Source organism: Haliotis asinina, chromosome 1 (genome assembly GCF_037392515.1).
Source record: "Haliotis asinina isolate JCU_RB_2024 chromosome 1, JCU_Hal_asi_v2, whole genome shotgun sequence".
Taxonomy (NCBI): domain Eukaryota; kingdom Metazoa; phylum Mollusca; class Gastropoda; order Lepetellida; family Haliotidae; genus Haliotis; species Haliotis asinina.
In genome coordinates, this window is record NC_090280.1 from 10,243,068 (window position 1) to 10,266,355 (window position 23,288).

The following is a 23,288-nucleotide window of genomic DNA, read 5'->3' on the forward strand; positions in this document are numbered from 1 at the left end:
GTGTGAAATTCGTCGCCCAGTGAGTCCCTATTGATGGCAAGTGCTGACTTGAACCTATTGCGTGGGACCATTAATGCAATGAGACGATCCTGTCGTGGTGTCGTTAATTTTGGTCTACCACGCCCAGGTCTCATTGCAACCCCACGGTACATGTCCCTCAAACGTGTACTTACACTTTCTGAGTTACCGGGCAACCGGGCAACTTAACACAATAACGCCACGGTAATGCACCCTTTCACCCAAACGTTTGCTGCATTCAGTTTCTAAGTTCCCTTATTTTATGTCGATATATACACTTTATTGTTCTCAACGAAAATCTGTAAATAATAAATAGAACGTCATAACTGAAAAAATAACGAAAACTAAACACAACAGTTACACATTTATTGTGAAACCAAGAAACGGCGAAGCAAATGAAAAAACGGCAAAATGAGATGTGAGTATCCTTTTGTGCATAACTACCGCCTGTCTAACGATCCATATGTGCAAGAGCTACGTAATGTGAGGAAATGTATGTGGGATGTAAAATTAAGACTAATTACAAATGGTATGAGGTAATTATGATAAAAACAAAATTACGTGATCATAATAAACATTTCACGCACAGTGAAGGGGAAAATGTACTATATCTTCACGTCATGTTGATACAAACAGACAAAGCAATCCTTAAATTTGTTCTGAAACAGAAAACCAGCTTACAGGGACTAAAGCGGTGACTGTCACATCCGCGTGAGTGAGCCTTATTTGCTACACTTTGACCATATTATCTTGCCTTTCAAGTAAGTGCGTTCCTAACAATATGATTTCAAGAAAAAAACATTTTCAAAAGAACTAGCTGCTGAAAGCAGAGTCCGTTGTACTCTTCACACTTCATCACGAACATACTAACAAAGATGGTGGTACCGTAGTGGTAAGCTCACTCCCCAGTCGGTGGCAACATCACAGGTCTACACGTGGACCCAGCAACCAGACCACATCCTTCTATCCCCATGTCACAATTATCTTTCTGGTTCTCAAGCGTTTTCGTAAATTTCAGATGGTGGAACCGCTTTTACTGAAAAGAAGAACAATAGTCTCACATATTACTTCTGACACAGACGTCGTAGATACGTCGTACCAATGATATAATTGATCAGCGATATATTGTGGAGACGAATCCGGTTTACACTAAACATACGTTGCTATGGTAATACACTCATCCACGGCACCTTCACCATAAAAAGAACACCACCTTTCAATGATGACATGTATCGACTAGGGGTCTGTGTAGCTTTACGCCGCTTTTAGCAACATTCCAGGAATATCATGATGGGGCAATACCAGAAATAGCTTTACACATTGTACCCATGTGGGGAATCGAACCCGGGTCTCGGCGTGACGAGCGAAGGCTTTAACCACTAGGCTACCCCACCACCCTATTCGACTAGGGAAAGCCTCTGCATCGGTTCATTTGACATACAATACCAACGTACCTGGTTTCGGTGTGGTGAGCAGAGGAAGCATTTTCCTGAAAATATAATCAAGAACATGTCCTGCAGTTACGTGGTGATAAGATAACAATATAGTACAGATTTCGATTTGACACCTTCTTTTACTTTGTTATTTTCTTATTTTCTTGTTTATGCTATATAACGGCAGTTTGTAAATATTCGAGATTGGACTAGACAATCTATGCAGCAGGAATACAATGACATGTGTCAATCAAGTCATCAATCCTGAACACGCCTGTTCACAGGTTGTTGAAGACCAATTTCCAACCAACATCTTCAGGGGGCTTCAGGATATACATGTAAATGTAAATGAGCTGGCCCTGAACCTGGTCTCTTTATGCAATAAACATAATAATTTAGTTAGGATAAACCTGAAACATTACAACATAAGCAACCATAAAGCGTAAAAATCAACCATTGCCTGTAATGTTTAAGAAATACACGGTAAAACGATCGACAGAAAGTAATGAACGTGCTTACGTTGGTTTGTTCTGGTGTCGCTCTTCTGAAAGGAGAGAGAATTGTCATGTCACTGCAGATGAAACAGAAATGGAACAAGTATTTTCCTCGGACGATTTTGCCCCTGGTTAACACTAGATACTACAAGGACACAGGTATACACAAAATAATGTAGTATACATCAGTCGAGTGTTACCCGTACAGCTACAGTACTACACACAAAAACGTAACACTAAAGTTCTTGCCACTGTTATAAATTAAATCATCATTTTGAATACGAACATTTCTTGATACGCAACATCGATTATTTCACATTTCACGTTCAGTATTTATGCCTTCTGATAACGCAATGTAATTAATAATACCATGCTAAATAAAGATCTGTTAAACTACATATAAGTTACAAAGTGGTATAATAAATAAAATCGAAATGCTAGAGTGTGCGTGTGTAATTGATACAGTTCAACTGCTGAATACTGTACAGTTTGGTTTCCGGAGTCTGTTGCGTCTGCTTTAGCCCCACCAACACCCTCTGGAGCGTTAGCGCAGGCGAACAGACCTCGGGAACCAGGCTGAATACCCTACCTCTACGAGCGACGTAAAGTAATCCACTCAGAACACCGATGGCCACCATGGAGCACACCAACAGCAGAGACAACACACTGGCAACCACTGTGACCGCCCTCTTGTCCCCCTCAACTATAGACAGTACATGAAGAAGTGTTTAACATCATGATACGCTGGGTTTTCTCTCGGATAAGTGAAATGCATCTAGTTGAATGCTAACACTACACATGTAATATAATGACTTCCAGAGACCAGGCAGATTGTGGCAGCAGATTGTGGCAGCAGATTGTGGCAGCAGACGGAGGAGTGACACATAAGATGAAACGTATCGTGCTGAGCATACTGAGGTATTTAACCAAACCTTGTAGAAGTGGGCTGTGTATGTGCATGGCTGATATGTATGTAAAGTAAGCCATATATATAAATGTGGGTTTCGGATAGATAGATCGTAATCTGAGGATATCATTATGTTCCGTTCTATGCACCATCGTCTTCCTTGATTACAATAGTCTGTTAATATGTTACTGCTTAATCGAGATACATGGTATAAAGATACATGTAAACAATTTCAGTTCCAATCACTAGATTCATACAGCAGCCTGCATCCTTACCATACACATCCAAAGTTATTGTGCACGATCCATTGCCCTCGCGTGTTTCATTGTAGCAGTCCACCATGGTATTGTGGGCGGTACAGATGTATTCTCCCTTGTCCATCATCCCAATTTCTTCCAGGACCCAAGTGTTAGATGTTGTGTTTCCAATTACGTCACCACCTCGTGTCCAGGTGATGTGAGAACTCGCGGGAACGGCATCCACTGAACAATGCAGACTTACTCTGGCGCCAAGTGGATGAGAAACCTTCTGGTCGCACGTAACCTGTGGCTCATCTGTAAACAATTACACTCAAGTCACATGTTTGTTGCCGCTTCTGTTAAACAAGGATCCGGGGATATCCAATTGCTCATCAGGAAAATGTATTTTACTTCTCAGATCAGGGAGTGAGAAACAGTCGCAAAGTGTTTTCAAACGATGCAGCCTAGAAGCGGTCAGCACATTATATTACAAACGACGGTCACTGGCATCAATGAGCTGAACATTTGACTTTCAAAAACATGTTGAGTACAGCTGTATCATATCGGCCATCTCTTTCAGACAAGAATTCCGTTTGTTCAGATTTCAAATTTTGAAAAACATTTCATAGAAAGCGGACTGGAATGGATATCGCCAATTTGTAAAGCCGTAATGCCAGAGAAGCCGCTATGGGATTCACATATCAGAAGACCACTCCTTGTCAGTTTGTGTTCAGACTAAGGTGAGTGAGTTTAGTTTTACGCCGGACTCAGCAATATTCCAGCTATATGGCGGCGGTCTGTAAATAATCCAGTGATCAGCAACATGAGCATCGATCTGCGCAATTGGGAACCGATGACATGTGTCAACCAACTCAGCGAGCCTGACCACCTGATCCCGTTAGTCGCCTCTTACGACAAGCATAGTGGCCCTTTATGGCAAGCATGGGTTGCTGAAGGCCTATTCTACCCCGGGACCTTCACGGGTCTGTTCAGACTAAGGACAGCGAAAGTCAGGACTCTCTCTCTCATCCCGCAGAACGTGTACAGAAAGCATTCTGCCATATGTTTAAATGTTTATTCTTTACTTGACCAACATTCACTTGCGTTTACAATAACGTTTGTAAAGATACATCGAAGTGATCTGAGCATCTTATCCATTATTGAAATCCATTCTACGTACGTAAGACCTCAAGCTTCACCAATGTCTTCGGAGCATTCTGATAAAAGCCCACGTAGTTGGCAGACGTCGTAACATTGTATAACTCTGTGTAGTTTCCGGCCACCGTCCCATCATCACTCAGGGCATGCCATGTGTAATTGAAGTAGGCATAAGAACAGTTGGGCGAGTTTAGACTGATGTTAGATCCTGTCATGACACTGACCGTCCAGTTGGTACCTGAAATGAAACAGATTGTGACATTATAAATATTTAGTGGTGTGTTCGATTCAGTAAAGTTAGAGTCCTGCATTTTTCTGTCAATGATTTATCGTTTACCATTTTAAATTACTGCACGGCCTCACGTCACGGTGTTAAAATATGTTTATATACACCCGGTTAACGTGTAACAAGAGTGTGAAATGTTTGCCACACGGAAGTTGCTACAAGGAGGTTTGACATGACAGACAATTACACCGGTCAAATTTATACAGGATAAATAGCGTAAGTAGGACCTTACTTATGGATTTGAAACTTTCGTACATTAATGGCGAAGAAGATAATTTTCATTCACCGACATTTCAAAATACATTACAAATGTAATTCTATAGAAATACCGTGATTCCTATTATTTCATAAACTTTAGGGGCGAACATACCGTGAACACCTCGTGTCATTTCTAAAGAACATTTATCCTAATAAGTTTCAACTTCAACGTATCCCTGGAGACATTTGTACTTACATGTACATCACAATTTTCAATCTGTATAAAGTAAGACCGGAAACCGTTAACCAGTGTGAGAATTTAGGTCCACATCTTGCTAGCCAGTCAGGCAATCTGTGCCTGAAAACTACTGATCCACAAAATAATTCAAGAGCCCCAAATTTCAATTTTGAAATTAGGCAAAAGAATCCAGTGTAGCTGAGAATGAGATATCAGCATAGCACAGTTTTGATCAATCAACTGCTAATATGATGGACCACAAGGCCATAATCGTGCTTGATATAAAAATGTAATATGATAACTTAAAAAGTCGGAGAGAGTGATATATTTACAAAATGTCCAAATGAAAATTTTCAATCTGGGTAATTACTGGCCCGATTGGATTTTTACTTGCCACGGGTTTGCGGGTCGGTAGCTAATTCTCACACTGATGTTAAGACATGTTTGTCAAGAAGGAGTAGATGTCCTGGGGTGGAGAGTGCTCACTGCATAGAAGATTATCACGATTACCGAGATCCACAGAAGAGTTAGGACCTTAAACCTACCATCAAAAATCTCACATAGATAGACTGAAGACATTCAGAAAACACAAAACGTCTCTTACTCAGAATATTAACGCTTATGGAGAAGGTCGTTGTGTTGGATTGGTTCAGGTGCTCATTGATGTAGCCGAATTGACAAGTATAGTTCCCACTGTTGTGCTCCTCATTAGTTAGTATGCTGCAATTTGTGCATGACGGCTGGGTATGACCAATGCAGTTTTTTATGTACCACGGGCTTTGGAAACGGCACATTTGGTGTCTCTTGGGAGCATCGCTGATGACATACTGTTGCGATGGACACTTGATTGTTGGTTTATCTAACAAAACATGAGCAAGGTGAACAATTCTTTAAAAACAAAGATGCCATCGAAGACATAATCAGCGTATACTCTAACTCATTTTGCTTATGAATTACATAAATAATATTTTTCTGTAATCAATACTTGTTTCATGTATTAAACGTTAATTATGTATGCTTGTCGAGCCATCAAATATGTTTGTATTCCCATTCAACTATGGTGAAATAGTATAATACGAACTGGGATGATATATGTGCAAATATATTGCACTATTTCTAAATGGTGATACTCAGCAAAGCTATTTAAGAACAAACTACCATCATGTTATTGGCACAGAATGAGTACGTCTCAAGCATGTTGGCATTGTGGCTTTAAAGGTAATTTTCTGCCCTACGGAAATAAATGCACGCAGCCATAAACAGGTGCCAAACATTGTCTGATGATTGTCTGATACAACTTTCCACAAGTGGTAACTGAGCCACTAAACAGACTTCTAATAGCCACCAGTCAAAATACATTACAGACACCAATAAAATACATTACAGACAATCATTGTCATGTAATCACAGGCTGAATACAGATTACAAGACATCAGACAAACTGAGTGTCTACAGAGAAACGTCAGACATACTGGACATACAGACTTTTCATAAACATGGACATACGGAATGAGTTTATGGACACAACGGACATATATCAGGCATATCGTGACTGACATAACGAGCACGGTAGCTTTGAGATGACATCGTCTGGTTACCACAATCTCACCAGACTACATGTCACCTTGAGCAGAAAAATGATATCAACGTAGCCGGTCCAGGGCAGGGCTACAGTGGTGAGGAAACTTTCTTTTGGTGTCTATTAAATTATTATCATAAAATAAACTCACCAGATACTTGAATGTTTATTACGTCCACTGAGATTCCTTTCCGAGGTTCACCGAGTGTTACATTGAGGTAGCTTGTGCGTCTGACGATGTACCGGCCAGTTTGCGATGTGTCTGCTATCGACATTTTACAAGATCTTTTCTCAGGGCTTTTCTGGTCAACGTGAGCTGTTACCTTTCTCCAGGAACAACTGCAACGAGGGTTACAACCTTTGTCCAAGTCTAGACTCTCGCCAACATTCAGATATATGTCCTTCAAGGGCCGGGGGTCATCTGGAACAGTGAACTTGAGTAACACATCGAGTTGTAGTTTGCTCTGTAATGACTAGATTGAAAAAGGCTTGCAGAATCGATTTGGAAGGTGACACTGATTCAGAGGAAGCTCATTGACTTTTCTTTATCCCTCACCCTTGATGCTTAGGTCGCTTTCACAAATTTGAAAGGATTATAAAAGCCAGCTGCATTATGAGTTTGTGACCGAGTGAGTGAGTGAAGACTTAAGTGACATGGCGGCAATATTTCAGCCATATCGTGACTAAAACAAATTATGATGTCATAATACATTATGGTAAATTATAAAAACATGCCGGCAAAGGACAGTAAAATGAACTAGAATATCACATATATAATTGTAAAACTAATCTAAAGTATCTTAACGGTGTAAGACAAAATAGTATTTAAAAACGTGCTTAGATCGTCAGCAACTGAAAAAAGATCACCATATATGGACCATGGGGACTTTCACTACCTTTGCCCCCTGCATGGACCCTAGTTGGATTTACATAGCATTTGTGAGGGATGTGATGCCCTAAAACAAATCAGGAATATGAATACAAAGAAAGTAGAGTGCGTATGATTGCATATAACAAACATCAGTGAACACAGTATCATAACCTTCAGCTCCAAGCATGAGACCAATGTGGACAATAGATATCCTTGAGGTCTGAAAGTTTCATATCATACAGTTGTAATACATGAACACAATACATACCGAAAACCTGCAGATTGATAGAGGTATTTGTGTGGTACTGGTCTTTGACAAACACTGAGCAGGTAAGTTTGGTTTTGGTTGGGAACGTCTCATCCAGGCGGAGCGACATTGACGGCGACGATCCTATACTAGTACCATTTGCAAGGACCCAGGTGTACCAATACTCTGACGGCATGTACCAGCCCTTAGCTAAACACGTGACAGTCACAGTCGTCCCACGGTACACACGAATGTTGGTACTTGGTAACACAGTTATGCTCGTCCTTTGTTTCAAGGAAACTTTTTCTGAAAGAAAACATGTTTTTTCTTCAATGCAGTTAGCAATTCCGACGGGAAGAGTGGGTTTTGTACAGATACCAGGGCCACCCGGGCACCTTAACTGAAGGGTTAGAAGGAAGAGGGTATAGTTTAGTGGGGAAAATATATTAAGAACACAGAGTTCGGATTGGGTTAAAGTGAGGTAGTCGAGTGAGTGAGTGAGGTTTATCTCTGCTCTGAACTAAGTTCCCGATTCTGGCAGACCCAGTGTTTAGTTTTAAGCAGCTATAAGCAATTTACCAGCAATATCACCACAGAGGACACCAGAAATGGGCTAGCACATCGTACCCATGTGGGAAATCAAACCCGGGCCTTCGGCGAGGCGAGTAAATGTTGTAAGATTCCCAACTCTGCCTCGTATAAACAGCGAGTATGGCACACTGGGCGACTGTTCGGGCCATTTATTTACCGTCGATTCTCAAGTAGAGAGAGAATTGTAATACAGATGACCCATGATTTTTGTTTGTGTGTTTGTTTGTTTGTTTGTTTATCGTCGCAATCAGCAATGTTCCAGCTATCTGAAAATCGTGTTGGACTAGACAGTCAATGATGAACATACTAGATATAGACGTACGCGATCGACTGGCATACGATGACGTGTTTCTGCGAGGCGGTTAATGTGGTGTTATAAGCTGTACCTTTATGACACATGATTGAAACAGGTGTTGTACGCCTGCATCCAGTCTTGATGCCAAAGTAGCATTGTTGGAGCCTTGTCTCATTTCCTCGGCACCCAGCTCCTATGAGGGATGCATTCGCTTTAGCCGTGGCATCGTATATCATGATAACATGGGAACTGAAAGAGATTAGATTGAACAAGTCGGTAGATATTACTTTCGTTTACTTCTTTGAGTGGCATGGGAGAGTATAGTTTTAGCAATATTCCAGCAACATTACGGCGGGGGACACCAGAAATGGGCTTCACACAATGCACCCATTTGGGGAATCCAACCTGGTTCTCCAAAGTGACCGGCGAATGCATTAATCACTAGGTTACCCTACCGCTCCGTTTTGTTGGGCGTCACCCTGACTGTATGTGTGAGTAAGTTAACATTTGATTGAAACCAAATATTAATTTTAGAACCAACATAGGAAACTAAAAACGATTAGGATATCACATATATGGATATAAACCTAATATGCACCTCTAAAACAGCCCAATTACGGAAGACAACACAACATAAAAGGCCATATATTGCCAAAACCTGAATGTACGTCACCATTCTAGGGACAGTGGGGACTTACAATACATTTGTTCATACATAGATCCTAGCTGGATTTACACCATCCCTTCATCTACCTGGACGTGTGATCATGTTAACGAACACACACCAAACCTGAAACAATAACAAGTAGGGAAAGGATAAAAAAAAATGCTCAACTGGCCGGCAAAAATAAAGTATACAAGGTTTTCAAGGGGTCATTATCATTGACCCAGAGTACCCCAGACACACAAACATAATACAATGGAGTCAACAACATGTTTACTCATACTGAGGCATAAACAAACACATACTACAGAAACACGTGGCGTCAGACATGTGCAAGTTCTCTGGGGGTCCTGTAAAACAAGTTTTCAATCCCATAGTGGATAAACAGGTATTGAGTTACACACACAACGCGCACGCGACTTTCACTGTCGGTATCAAACTGCTACGTTGGGGCGACATGTTTCACTGTTTTTTTAAAACTTGAGAAATGGTAACTTTTGGTACCATCTTGTCGGCCAGTATATTTCTGTCATACGCTAAATGTTTACCACATGTTTGGACTATGTCATCCTGTGACATACTGTCATACTGTGAAATGTGAGTAGTCATGTCAACGCTATGTAAGACACTTACCTGTCCTTACCCATTTGTCGACACACTACAGCAGCATCCAGCTCAGAAAACCCCTCGTTGCACACCCGTCTGCCATTGATGTGTAAGAAGTTTCCTCTGATGTTGATATTACTGAGCTCGTAGGTCACTGTTGGCAAAGAAATACAGTTTATGCTTTCTCTCTGTGTTGTTTAAGGCTTTCACCATGGTACACACCAACTAATGTATCACAAGCCAGGGCTATTGGGCTATCATTTCTAACCCCGGATCTTTGTGTGTGTCTGTTTGTGTGTGTGGTGTGTGGGGGGGTGGGGTGTGTGTGTGTGTGTGTGTGTGTGTGTGTGTGTGTGTGTGTGTGTGTGTGTGTGTGTGTGTGTGTGTGTGTGTGTGTGTGTGTGTGTGTGTGTGTGTGTGTGTGTGTGTGTGTGTGTGTTACGCAACATTTAGCAATAATTCCTATCATGACGGGGAACACCAGAAACAGGTGCTTCGCATATTGCATCCAGGTGGGAGATCAAGCCCGCGACTTCGGGGTGAAGAGCGAACGTTGTAACCACTAGGCTAAATAGTTGCCCACAAATTTTGTTTCTTGTTTAACGCTGCAGCTCGTAATATTCCAGTTTATGGCAGCGGCCTGTATATAGTCGAGCGTGGACCTGACAATCTATTGATCATGTTTCACAGGTGAGATACGATGAAATGTGTCCAGCAGCTCAGAGAGCCTGACTACACGATCGTGTTACAAGAATGGGTTGCTGGAGATCTTCTTCAAGAGTAGAAATGTCTTATTATTGTAAACGTTTATACAACGGATCATGAATACTGTATAATATAATAATAATAATAATGGTAATAATAGTGCACAATACGTGTATGAATACACAATATGTGTTTGAATACACAATACAAATTAGATGTTTGACGAACCTTGTGTCATCTTACTGCTCATCCAATGACATAATTTACAGAGAGCAGAAGGGGCGAGAAAGGGATGTTGGGGGTGCAAGGATCAACTTCTTGTACAGAAAATGCTTTTGGAAGAGGTTAAAACGTATCACCGCAACCTCTCCGTGTGCTGGATAGACTACAAAAAAGCATATGACTCTGTCCCTCACGAATGGATTCTGAAGTCTCTTCAGTGTATTGACCTCCCTGAGCGACTACTTGATTTACTCAAGTCTTTAATGAGTTGCTGGTCGAGTCAACTTCAGATGTACTCGCAAGGCAACTGCAGACTTCAGAATCTATTCAGAATCAATCAGAGGGGGAATATTTCAGGGGACTCCTTCAATCCTTTCCTTTTATGTCTGTCTCTAAATCCTTTGCGTTTTCTGCTCAATCGGGAGGAGGGCTACCATCCAGGACCTCCTCAGCACAGATTCCCAACACCTCTTACTCATCTCCTCTACATGGAAAGACCAATTTGAAAAGCATGTTCTCCTTGTCGAGTCCTTTTCTGATGATACTGGCATGACATGTGGACTCGACAAATGCAATACTGTTCATTTGAAAGGTGGCACGGTAACTAATAATGGTTACAATGGGTAGGAGTTATTGAGCATCGTGTGGATGATCAGGCCTACACCTATCTTGGAATGCAAGTTCGAGACAAGCTCCAGAATGCCCAGATTCAAGATAAACTTCGGGCCGAGTATAAATCTCGTTTAAAGAAAATCTGGAGTTCAGAGCTAAATGCTCGAAACAAGGTCAAAGCCACCAATACCTTTCCTGTGTCAGCCCTCTCCTGTTCCTTTGGAGTAGTTGATTGGGCAAAACAAGACATCCAGAGTCTTGACCGCCTGACCAGAACGATCATGCCTGACAACAGAGCACACCACCCTCGTTCCTTTCTTAATCGTTTATATATGGCAATCAGTTCAGGAGGACGGGCTCTTCATGATAGAAGTATATTGTGTACTTTTGCACATATTTATTTATCGGATGATCCTCTGGTGATGCACGTCAAGGCTCACGATGAAAGCAAGGGAATCCACAGCTATTTTAAGCGTGCCAATTTTGTTGGACACAATCTGAAATTGGAAGTTGATTTTGCTGATGGCGATGTACTGTTGAACGGTACAGTGATGGGAGTAAACCAGGTGAAGGCATTTACCAAGCCTGCCCACAGTCGGTCCTTTGTGGAGAAGCTTTCTGAGAAGCCATTGTATCGTGTGTACAACAGCAATCCAACTCCTTCGCCTGGATGAAGTCGGCTGTGAAACTGAGGGCTTCCTTTTTACTGCTCAGGACCAGTCAATTCCCACTCGCATTCGTCAAAATCTGATTTTTTATCAAAATGTGAACATGAAATGTCATCTTTGCAATGAATTTACAGAGACTGTCCAACACCTTGTCAGTGGATACCCTTCCTTGGCACAAACAGCATATCTTAAAAGACATGATGGCATGGCTCGCTGCTTTCACTATAGTCTCCGCCATGCCTGTGGCTTTGACCCTGTGGTCCATCCATGGTACGACCCTGAAAATGATGCTTTTAAACTTCTCTGAAATAGGCCAATATACAGCCTGAGAAGAATTCCTGCCAACAAAGCTGATCTTGTCCTTTTCGATAAAACCAATGAAATTATTTATATCATTGAATTTTTCTGTCCCTTTTGACACCAATGTGATTGGCAAGATTCAGGAAAAGCATGATAAATATGCGGACCTCGCCTTTGAAATGTCTCGCTTGCATCAGAAGTACACTGTCATCAGACTCCCCATTGTTCTCGGTGCCCTTGGTTTGGTACCTCCTGATCTCTTGGCACAGATCAGGAGAGTGCCCGGGTTCTCCCCCGGGAGCACAACCCTTCTGACAATCTGGGTAATGCAGAAGGCTGCAGTGTTGGGGAGCCTCCATATTCTCCGGAAAGTTTTTGGTGGGTTCGACTAGGCATAAGTGAAAGAACGCTGTCCAAAAGTTTTCAGTCTAAAGGAGGGCACAGTGAGCAGGTCCTCCCTGTTGGAACGAAGATTACGTGAGCTGGACTATGATGACAGCACGTTAGACAAGTACTGGGAAGCAAGACCTTACTTGGCTTTGTAGGTCAGACACAGTATAAAACAGGACATGTTTAGGATGTAATTCGATTTGTATTCAGTTTGTTTGAAATGAAAAAATCATTACTTTATTTCTAGTGATTGAGCCTGTAAACAGTAACTCTGTTACATACCCGATTGTTTGTATACAGCAGCATCACGGACAGTGGGAGCGTATACTGTATACTTTTATAAACTGTATACATTTTGATATATCATGTTGTTTTGTTAGTCTGGGCTAAAATACGTATGCTAGGAAAATGAAATTTGTCAGAATGAAGTGGCTCAGGCACCCATTTGGCAATGCTGACCTCTTAAACCTTCTTTTAATTTTGTTTCAATTTCTTGAAGGCCAGCCACACATTCATTTATCATTTTTCTACTGCATGTTTTTGCTCCCTGTATCGCAGGTGTTTACATTCTTGCATGGCTGCTCATGTGTTGTAATGAACACATCAATAAGGACAAAAATGCATTCAGGACAATAAGAGCAAAACGAATTCTGCAAGATTCTCAATAAAAGTAACGTAAAGCAAAAGACATCAATGAATTTATGTCACATTTTAAGAACATTATTGGGGAACACTAAGTGAATGATGTAGACAAAATAGAAAACACTTTTAGATTCTGTCTCCACTGTGTTGAACAGAGACATAACTCTGTATGGAATAGCACAATTCATGAGCGTCTTAACACATGGACTGCCCATCACGAGTATACTCGTAGAAACAACCCACGAGTTATGTAGTAACTAAATCAGTAGTATTTTTAAACAAGTTTCACATGTTGACAAAATAGGTAGAGGAAACAAAAGTCTACTGGCATTCTTTGTTACCGCCAAGAGACAATTGCTCATTGTGCCTGTTTGCTTTTTTTTTTATAAATGATACCACTGATGCAGCTACGAGTAAGTTCTCAGAGGCAAATCAACTGTCCTTGTCGCTCAAGGTGAAACGGTGTGATGATGTCATTTGTTGTCATTGAAGCAGCAGGTACGCGACCTGTTTAAAGAACACGTAAACTTTTGTTTTTGGTTTGCTTTACTCTTTTACCCATTAGATATGAAAGACTTGTGCTCAGTCTTCAGTGAAACGCGAAATATTTAAAAAAAAACAAAATCCATGTGGTTAATTAATACCGGGCCATTAAACGTTACCAAAATGTCGTCTGGTTCACTCTCGCCCGCCATCGATACCACTGACAGTTAACAAGGCTCTGTCGCCAGAGCACTGCAGCGAAACGGAAGTGACGTAATGTGAGGAACTATTTTCCAGCATCGCTCACCAGGTTTGAAGAGATTCGGGTCACTGGTGGACGCCTTAAAGAATTATCAACGACAACCAACGATAATAGTTTTTATTTGTTGAGGGTAAAGAGATGTGCGCGTGCACAAAAAGGGAATGTCACTCATTCGGGAGCAAGGTACACACTCTGATTGTAAGTTGGATAGTCATATCGATGACATTGTGAAAACAACGCCCTTGATGGTTTAGTTAATGAAAAAATTGAAGTTCATGTTTGAAAGAGCACATCTTGAATGTGCCTGTGAACTGTGGGGTGGCTGTTCGGTAGATTTAACTGATAAGATTGAAAACGTTCAGATTGAGGCCGCCAGGGGCCCGTTTCACAAAACTCTCGCAAGCCCAAGATCTCGTAACTTTTCTCGTAGCTCTTGCACCTGGCATACTGTAACATTGGAGGTGCAAATGCTACGAGAAAAGTTCGAGATCTTAGGCTTACGAGAGTTTTGTGAAACGGGGCCCAGGATTGTAACTGGTTTACCCAAACATACTACTAGAGATGCTTTAATTCATTAAACATGTTGGCAATTGTCAGAAGAGAGGAGATGTCGTATACTGTCTTTATTTCATAATATCTACAACAGAAATGCACCATCCTACCTGTGTCATCTTATGCCTCAAACTGTTGAATCTGGGACACATTCGTGATCCTTCCTTGTCCTATTCCTGCTACAAGTCGCTACAGTCAATCATTTTTCCCATCATCTTCACAACTTTGGAATTATCTCCCCTTATATATTAGAAAATCCTGTTCCTTCAAAAGTTTTGAATCGCATATAAGCTCGCGTACATAAAGAGCACCTGAAAATTTCCCGTTTGGTAACAGAAAACTCAGTTTAATTCATACCCAGCCAGGGTATTCATATAGTAGATTACATGAAGATAGGTCTTACTAAGAACCCCGAATGTATTTGTAAATTTACTTGTGAAGACTCTCGTAATTATTTCATGGTATGTTCTTTGTATTCTAACATCAGACTGGAATACAAAGTATTTGCAGAATTTGTCATAAGACCACCAACAGACCCAGAGGTACCATTAAATGGCAGTGCAGATCTTCCGTACAGTGACAATATTCAGATTTGTTAAAGAGGTTTCAAATATATATCAAACTTCAAAGGGTTCGTTAATGGGATATAATGTTTAGGATCTAAACATTTCGCGTATATAATGTATTGCTTTAAGCTAAATGTCTTATTCTCCTTTTGTATTTAACTTCCATCCCTGTACATGTAGTTTGTTTTTTTTATGTTGTTTTTTTAATTTTGAATGTAAGGGCTGTAAATAGAAGAGGGTTTCGCTAAGTTGGAAGAACTTGTACCCAATCCATTCTCTTGAATAAATACCCGAGTACATTGGAATCGACGAAGTGCTACACAACATAGACAAAAGTGTTAATTACATGTCAGAGGCCTTGCGTATGGCAGCAAGTGAAAACATTGTGTTGTCCCAAATAAGTTTAGCCAGCAGTTTTTGTATCATGAATGTGAGCTATTAAAAAAGAACGATGCAAATATTCAAGCAATTTTAGGAGAGAAAAGGATAACACGAATACTATATTACTAGAAATAAATATAACAACGTATGCAGAGAAAAGAAAGCGAACTTTCTAAAAAAGAAACAGGTAAAACTGGAACATTGTGTGCGCGATTCTACCCGGTTAGGGGCCACTCGTAAAGGACTGAAACCTAATTGTCATTTTCATAACATGATACCAATCGAATACGGGTTTTCCCATTTCAAGGAATAATTTTCCACCTCTACAGGGAATGAAGAGAGTTTTTGTGACACCTATGAATCGAATGAATTCGATAATTCGTTTTGCCAGTTAACTTCAGAAATTCTTGATTCACCTTTAACAAGAAATGAAATTTCAGAAAGTATTGCAAATCTGAAAATCAATAAATCTGCCGGGGAGGTTAACTGGATTCCTGAGTTCTTTAAATATTCATGCGAAATCCTCTTCACTTACCTTGAAATCCTTTTTAACGTTATGCTTGACAAGTCTCTCCTTCCAGAGCAGAGGACTTTTGGAATTGTAATTCCTTGAGCAAAAAGGGATTAAGGAATTTTACCTTAATTTATAGGGGTATAACTCTTTTAAGTGTTTTCAGTAAGATTTTTACCAGTATTATTCATAGACGTTTGGTATTTTGGGCTGATTCCTTTGATAAGATAGATGAAGTACAAGCCGGTTTCAGGCACGGGTACTTTGCAACTGATAATGTCTTTATTTTGCAGATACTTGTGCAGAAACATTTAGCCCTAAAGGGAGAAAAAATGTTTGCCATATTTTGTTGATTTTTCTAAAGCGTTCGACTCGGTTAACAGAAACTTGCTGTGGTCCCTTTGTAAATTCCAAGGTATAAATAAAAAAATAACATTGGTAAATTACTGTGCTGCATATACCGCAAAGTAAAGACTTGTGTTGGAAACAATAATAGCCTATCTGATTCCTTAAGCTGTAACATTGGGGTAAGACATATAGGAGATGTCCTATGTATATATCTAGCGACATAAAAGTAATAAAATACTGGATGAGATTGCTTAAAATGCCAATCCCCAGATAGAGATAAAGACAACTGGACCTCTGGTGTAAGAAAGATACTTCAGTCTTGCAGCTATCATTACATCTGGAGGGAACAAAACGTAACGGCACCAGAGCATTGTATATGTGATCTTATAAGGCTAAAAGATATGTATTTTCAAAAGTGGCAATTTTCATTATCTTTATACAGTAAGTTAAACTATTAGTCCTGTTTTAGGTCATTCATTGTTACAGAAAAATATCTTCTAGACATTAATGTTAAGAAATTCAGCACTAGGCGGTTTCAGATGTAGTTCCCATTATCTTCAAATAGAGAAAGGCTTTTAGAGGTACCACTGGAAAAAACGATTGTGTAAATATTGTACTTGTCAAGAGGTAGAAGATGAATATCATTTCTTGCTTGTTTGTAAATATCAGAAAAGAATACATAAAGAAAGATTTCAACTTGAACCACCGAATAGATAAGTCACAAACAGTCACGAGATACCTTGCAATGTAAATACGATGCCATGAATATGAGATCCTCTGTATTACAGATGTGATATTACTTACTACATAGTTCTGTATATTGCACTCTCAGCTACTGATGTAAAATGTGCTGTAGGCCAATAGCCTCTTCAGTAAATAAAAATTGAGAGATGATGCAGTTGGAATCAAAAGCAAGACATAGCCAACATGTACCTATTATGACCGCAATCGATTTTGACAGAATCTCCCATGAAAACATGTTGTAGCTCGGAAGGTAGGCACAGCAAGGCAAAATTGAATGACAGTAGATTTTGAAAGCATGACGCTTTATCACGATATGAGGTTTAAACAAACCTGTAACCAAGATAATCTACCCCCGTACATGTACATGAATGCTGCAGCACCCGTCACAAGCATCCCTCACATTAAGTCACGGAGACGCGCCCCTCTTATTGGTTGCAATTTCGTCCGTGGGAGAGAACCGTGTACTTCTATCAAAAGATCAGTTTAAGAGTATTAAATGTCAAAATGAGTAGTTTTAATGGCGGGTTTTCATTTATAACGATGTCAATAAATGATTCATGAATTTGTACCCCACAGTGTAAATGTGATATGTAAAATCTTTCCATTCGCCATTCCCGAATATGTTTCTTACTGTGACGAAAACATTTTTTATAATAACCAAACGCATTTTGAATGGTAAAACCTGTCGACGATAGACAACAAAAATACTAGAACTGTTCAAAGTTAACGGAAAGATAAAAATGGAAAGCAGAAAAGCAGAAAACAAAATCTCATTTGCGGATATATTCCTTTGACGCCCTGGATGTGGACAACCCATTCAAGACAGAGCCGGAAGGATCTTCTTTTCACGTTCATCAGCACATCGTCCAACATAAAACACTGGAACTGCAGATATTTTCAGAATGATTTTAATGTTTTAAACATTGTAAGCCAAGATATGTAACTATCAGCAATGTGTTTGCATGAAATACATCTAAATTATCACAAACCAATATGATCTCAAAAGACATGGTTTGTGCAAACACGTTTCGCCGTCAAGTGCAAATGTCACTGGTGAGTCTTCCAAGTTGATAAGACAAGATATAATTGCAGGCTTTTCACATTGCCTTCATATTTTGCTCTTTATGTATCCCGCCCTCTTCGGCTTCTCGTGGGGCTGAAATTCAATTTCTATCAAAGTCCTGTGTCACCATGCGTGCTCTGAATGTACATTTGCGGGTGAGAAATCCATGCGTGGTATCACACATAAGCATGAGATCTATTTCTGGTTACTCCATGGTGATGTCCTAAGATCATATTATAACGGACTACATTCCTGATTAAAATTCATTGTTCATAAGTTACTCGTGCTTCAATCGAGCAGAAACAAGTGATATTCGTCCCCCAAACCCTTTATCCCTGCTATTTTCGTGATTGCATCAGAAACCGGTCTTCATACAGTGGGACACATTGAGGATGAATATAACACAAATCTAGTAATTTCTCATTCCTTTTATTTCAACTTTCGATTTTAGTCATGAATTCTAAATGGCTGGAACAATCATACCTGAGATACCTGTGTTAACAATTATATGTGAAATCGCCGTCAGTGATACAGTCTGTGATTCCCTTCAAATATGTAAACTGTACGACACTGGTACTTTTACTGGAGAGATGCGACCAGTATCACGTGTATCATCTGACAAAGGTGCATAACACTATAACGTCATTGCCTGTCCATTGGGAGACCGCTATATGCCTCACTGATTCTTTGATGCATTGATGAAGATGACACTTTTCACCGATAAACATGAAGATTCTTTCGATAAAAATCCACTTCCAGGCCCCAGCTAGTCTGTGATTCCAACGTTATCAAATCTTGACATCACTCGAATATTACAAAAGAAGGCCAAAACCATACACACTGAAAATACTTTACTTATCTTCAAAACCTGGACATGACGTGGGGGAGGACATGTGCTTACGTTGTCGTTGACACATTTCATAGAATTCATGCAGTCGTTTCTGACATAGGCACCACTGCTACGCCAACACATCTGTCCCTTGCCACATCAACCCCTTGACATTTGAAGCATCGGCGTGAATGTGCGACATAAACACCATCTCTGGTGTTGAAGTAGCCCATGTATGTTTAACAAAGGTTTTAGCAAAATTGCCATCTCGAGTTGTTCTTGTAAAACGTTTAACGTGTTACCCCTTGTTTTATCAGTTCTGTCGTTCACCAAGTTTTATAATTTCTTAAACAGAACGGAGTATTTTGCAAACTCAGATTATAAAAGTTGCCTGACGTTCTTCAAAGGAAACTTTGTTCAGTTTCTGAAGCATCAATCTGATATAACTACAAACACAGGCCTTAAGTGGACCAAACTTCTTCTCGTCAATTTGAAAGGTCAAATCTGAATAACTGCTCACACAGGGCCTGGAAGGTCCAGCCTTCCACTCGTCTTTTTGAAGGATCAAAGTGATGCATTGGGTAAAGGAAGGTTGTCCCTTCAGCCAGTGCCCTCGACCAACAGAATGCCTCCATAGACACAGAGGTGCAACCCACGACAAACAGGCTGTCCTATGATTTGGCCCAGCAAGGGGATGCTGTGAAGACTTTCTTCACCGAGTCAACATTAGCATTTCACTGGACAGTATACCTTGCAGACACATATGTACGTCATTTCAAAGCGACTGTGCAAGAGCACATAGCGTCCTTACTGCTATTGCGTATACTCCCAGCATTAAAGCATAACCACTCAGTCGAAATGTGTTATCCATATAACATGTCTTGGATTTATCTGGACGTCACCGTCGGCAACCATCGACCACTATCAAAGAACTTGGCGCTGCCCCCGGGGATGGATGGAACCAGGATGGCAATGGATACTAGATGAGGAATTTGCTGCGTCGAATCCGTGATTGTGTTTGGAATGGAAAACCATTCACGTGATATCAATGTGATTTTCATGGTAACTGACGTGATGAACATTGGGGCGCTTTGACCAGTCAACAAACAGAAGTTATGGTCAGCTGACGTTCGACGGTAGTAATTAATCTTCGTTGCATGTCCATGTTACACGCTTCATCTAGATTTAAACTTTGAAGGGAGCTCGCACCCTTCCCGTTACAGACATATTGCTCTGACAAGCTATAACTGCAAAACCACGGAGCGGATGATCAACAAACATCTTGTTTGGTTTGGTCAAAGAATGTGATTCCAAAGGAGTATCAGCCAGCACCTATTCTGATCAGAATCTATTGTCTGGAATGATTGTACTCTTAAAACTTATGACACACTGGGGATTTTGGAGTGAGTGAGATAAGATAGTTATGCCTGAAATATTGCCTAAGTTAGTTCTAAATTCATGATAAATGCATTATAATAAAAACTCTGTCAACGACGAACAGTAAAGTTACTAGGTTATCACAGATTTATTAAACTAGATCACAGAAAATGAAAATCATACACTAAGAAAAATAGTAACAATTAACGGTATGAGATAAAAAGTGGCAAGGGATCGCATACTAGCGACCGTCAGGACGTACAATACTTATGCTTGCTGTAACGATTTATACCATCCCTTCAGTTGCTGAGTAACCTTTTAAGTTTTAAAAAAATCACATAGAGACCAACAAATATACCTAAATACTATTCCATTTAAAGCAGTCAAAAGAGCCAAGTTTGAGGAACGACCTTTCATGTTATATACCGGTACTGTACAATATGTTATGTATGAATTATACTTCCGAAGCTAAAAAAGTACACATTCTACTGTGGGAAATAGAAAAAAAAAGATTTTTTCACATTTTTATACAACATTTATGTAGTTTATATGTGAAAATGTGAAACATCTGTTAAACTACGTTTGGCCTAACTGCAGCATCCGTGGTAGGGAGATAGGAAAAAAGAGACTTTGCTGAAGAGAGTTTAGTGCACATATGACGAATGCGGCTTTTATGTAAGCCCAAAGAGACTTGAAACATACCATGGCTTAATGCAAATTAGTATGCAATGACACTGTATTACAAAGGGGACTTTTTAATGCCCATTTTGAAATTAGACTTAGCTTCATTGTAAACAACATCTGGCGTAAAGAATAATAACTTTAATGTTGAAACTATTAAGGATGTAGCTACCATGGAGTCTCACTATCACATGTAGGAGGGGTCGTCTCAAAAACAAAAGCAGGACGTTTGTCGCAGGCGGTGGTTGGGGTCGGGTTGGGGAATAGAGATATCGGTCGAGATAAAATAGAACTTTAGCGGCACCAAACAGATTAAGTAAACGGTATGTCATAACAATCTACGAAAAATATCCAGTCCTGTCGATCAAGAGGTGGTCATTCCATACATATACTGTGCGACATGTAATACGATGGCTGATTTATAATCTTGTCTATGGGTATCATACCTATTTTACATATTTCAACATAAACATTACGAAGGAAAGACACGTTAGATGATACTCATATACACATATACAACAGACAAGAAAAATCATAAAATTCTTTGAGATGACCCTTGTGCCCGTAGGCAGCACATGCGTTTCACGCCATGTGAGTCGACGGTCCGTCGCCACTCTTGTCTCAACGGTAGTCTGATCTATTGTTTTCAGTATCAATTCCCAATGTTTCTGAGTTTTGTCCGATTTTTCCAGTAAACGTACTTTTCCTGATATCCTATTACGCATCCCACTGAATTCATGTGGGGTTTTATTTCGATATATGCAAATGTGTAAATTTTAGGGATACAGAGTAACGGCTTAAAAACAGGTATTTCCGACACTATTCTTGTACCTTTGTTGCGCTGAGTCCCATCTGGGATTCGCACGCACACCTTCAGAGTGCACCAGGGCACCAAATCTTCAGCATACGCCTGCCGTCTAACCCACTCAGCCTCCCCGCTAGACTAGTACTTGTTCGACTTCCATTTCTGTGGAAGCCGAGGTGGCTGACAGGGTTAGACAGCTAACTGTGTGTGCTGGTTCGAATCCCGGATGGATACTAAAATCTGTACTTTACAGAACCTGTAACCCCAAAAGTGACATGAGTTACTATTGGCCACTTTCTAAATGACATTATCTATTGAAATCTATTACTTGTATGTACACAAACTAGTACCCCGCTGTAGAATGTAAGATCGGACGTACCTCCATGGTATCGACGCTCATGTGCGTATGTGCGTAGTAGAAAACTTGTGACGACGAACATGTATCCATAAATTAGACCCATGTTGAAGCCAGTCCGTGTTTTCACCCTCTCTGCGGAGCGTGCTCCAACACGTAATGTCTCCCAGACCTGCAGAGATGTTTGTCAGCAGGTTTCAGACTATGGTCAGAACGCCTGCTCTTACGCCAATCCTTCGACGACACGCCTATTGCTATCATATATCCTTTGCCACGAGAGCGCCGTTGGAGTTAAGTTCGTAACATCCTCGTTGCAAGCTACGTTGTACTTTCTACCACTTCTTCAAAGCTGCAGATACGTCCATACACTACATGCATGCTTGTATGACAATATTGTGAGTGAGAGAATCACATTTTACCAAAACATTATCATTAGTCTAACGTCCACGCGGCATTAAATCTACTCTATGGTGCCATTAATAAGATGATATGTAACATCTGTCATTATTCACTGTATCGGGCCCTATGCATGTGTGTATTCAAGTTACCACTTGTCGACCCTGTGTGCTGAAGCCACAGACACAGGAAGCACCCACTATATTGTCATGTATGAGGCAACATGTACAAGTCTCCTAGGTTAAGCTGTATAGGCGTGTGTAAGTGTTTTGATCCTAAATACAAACACTATCTGACACAGATTTACTACACAATCCGTTTGACGTAAATCCCATGACAGTAAAAGTATATTCATCATCCGTGGTTTTAATAGTAGCATTTTTGTTGTATATATTTAATTTCCTCAATCTCTGATAATTGTCATTGTTCCAAGCAACATTTTTACGCTATTAAGGACTCTAGCTTGTCTTCTCAATAATGAATCAACCTTGTCAGATTTAAATCTAAATGTCTTCATGGGGATAATGAAACAGCATTCGATCGCTGTATATTTACAGTTACCAATGCCACAT

The 23,288-nt window shown here is 40.3% G+C and overlaps 1 protein-coding gene across 1 annotated transcript; it reads right to left on the reverse strand.

Annotated features, from left to right (window-relative positions):
* Positions 1-370: 370 nt before the first annotated feature.
* LOC137283238 (uncharacterized) lies at positions 371-22,565 on the reverse strand. The gene is made up of 12 exons (XM_067814699.1): positions 22,345-22,565; positions 9,852-9,978; positions 8,646-8,803; positions 7,690-7,974; positions 6,702-6,971; positions 5,576-5,830; positions 4,272-4,487; positions 3,128-3,406; positions 2,535-2,648; positions 1,971-1,995; positions 1,473-1,507; positions 371-1,054 (listed from the first exon to the last, which is right to left on the reverse strand). The coding sequence occupies exons 1-12, from the start codon at positions 22,424-22,426 to the stop codon at positions 1,014-1,016; spliced, it is 1,887 nt and encodes a 628-aa protein (XP_067670800.1). The 5' UTR covers positions 22,427-22,565; the 3' UTR covers positions 371-1,013.
* Positions 22,566-23,288: the final 723 nt, after the last annotated feature.

Bases quoted from the DNA above. Each gene is read 5' to 3' on its own strand.
- LOC137283238 (XM_067814699.1), bottom strand. From the start codon at position 22,426: ATGGGTCTAATTTATGGATACATGTTCGTCGTCACAAGTTTTCTACTA. The intron at 2,649-3,127 runs GTAAGGATGCAG...TACTGTCTATAG, and splicing joins AATAACTTTGGATGTGTATG to TTGAGGGGGACAAGAGGGCG. The intron at 1,996-2,534 runs GTAGGGTATTCA...CTCTCCTTTCAG, and splicing joins ACTTTACGTCGCTCGTAGAG to AAGAGCGACACCAGAACAAA.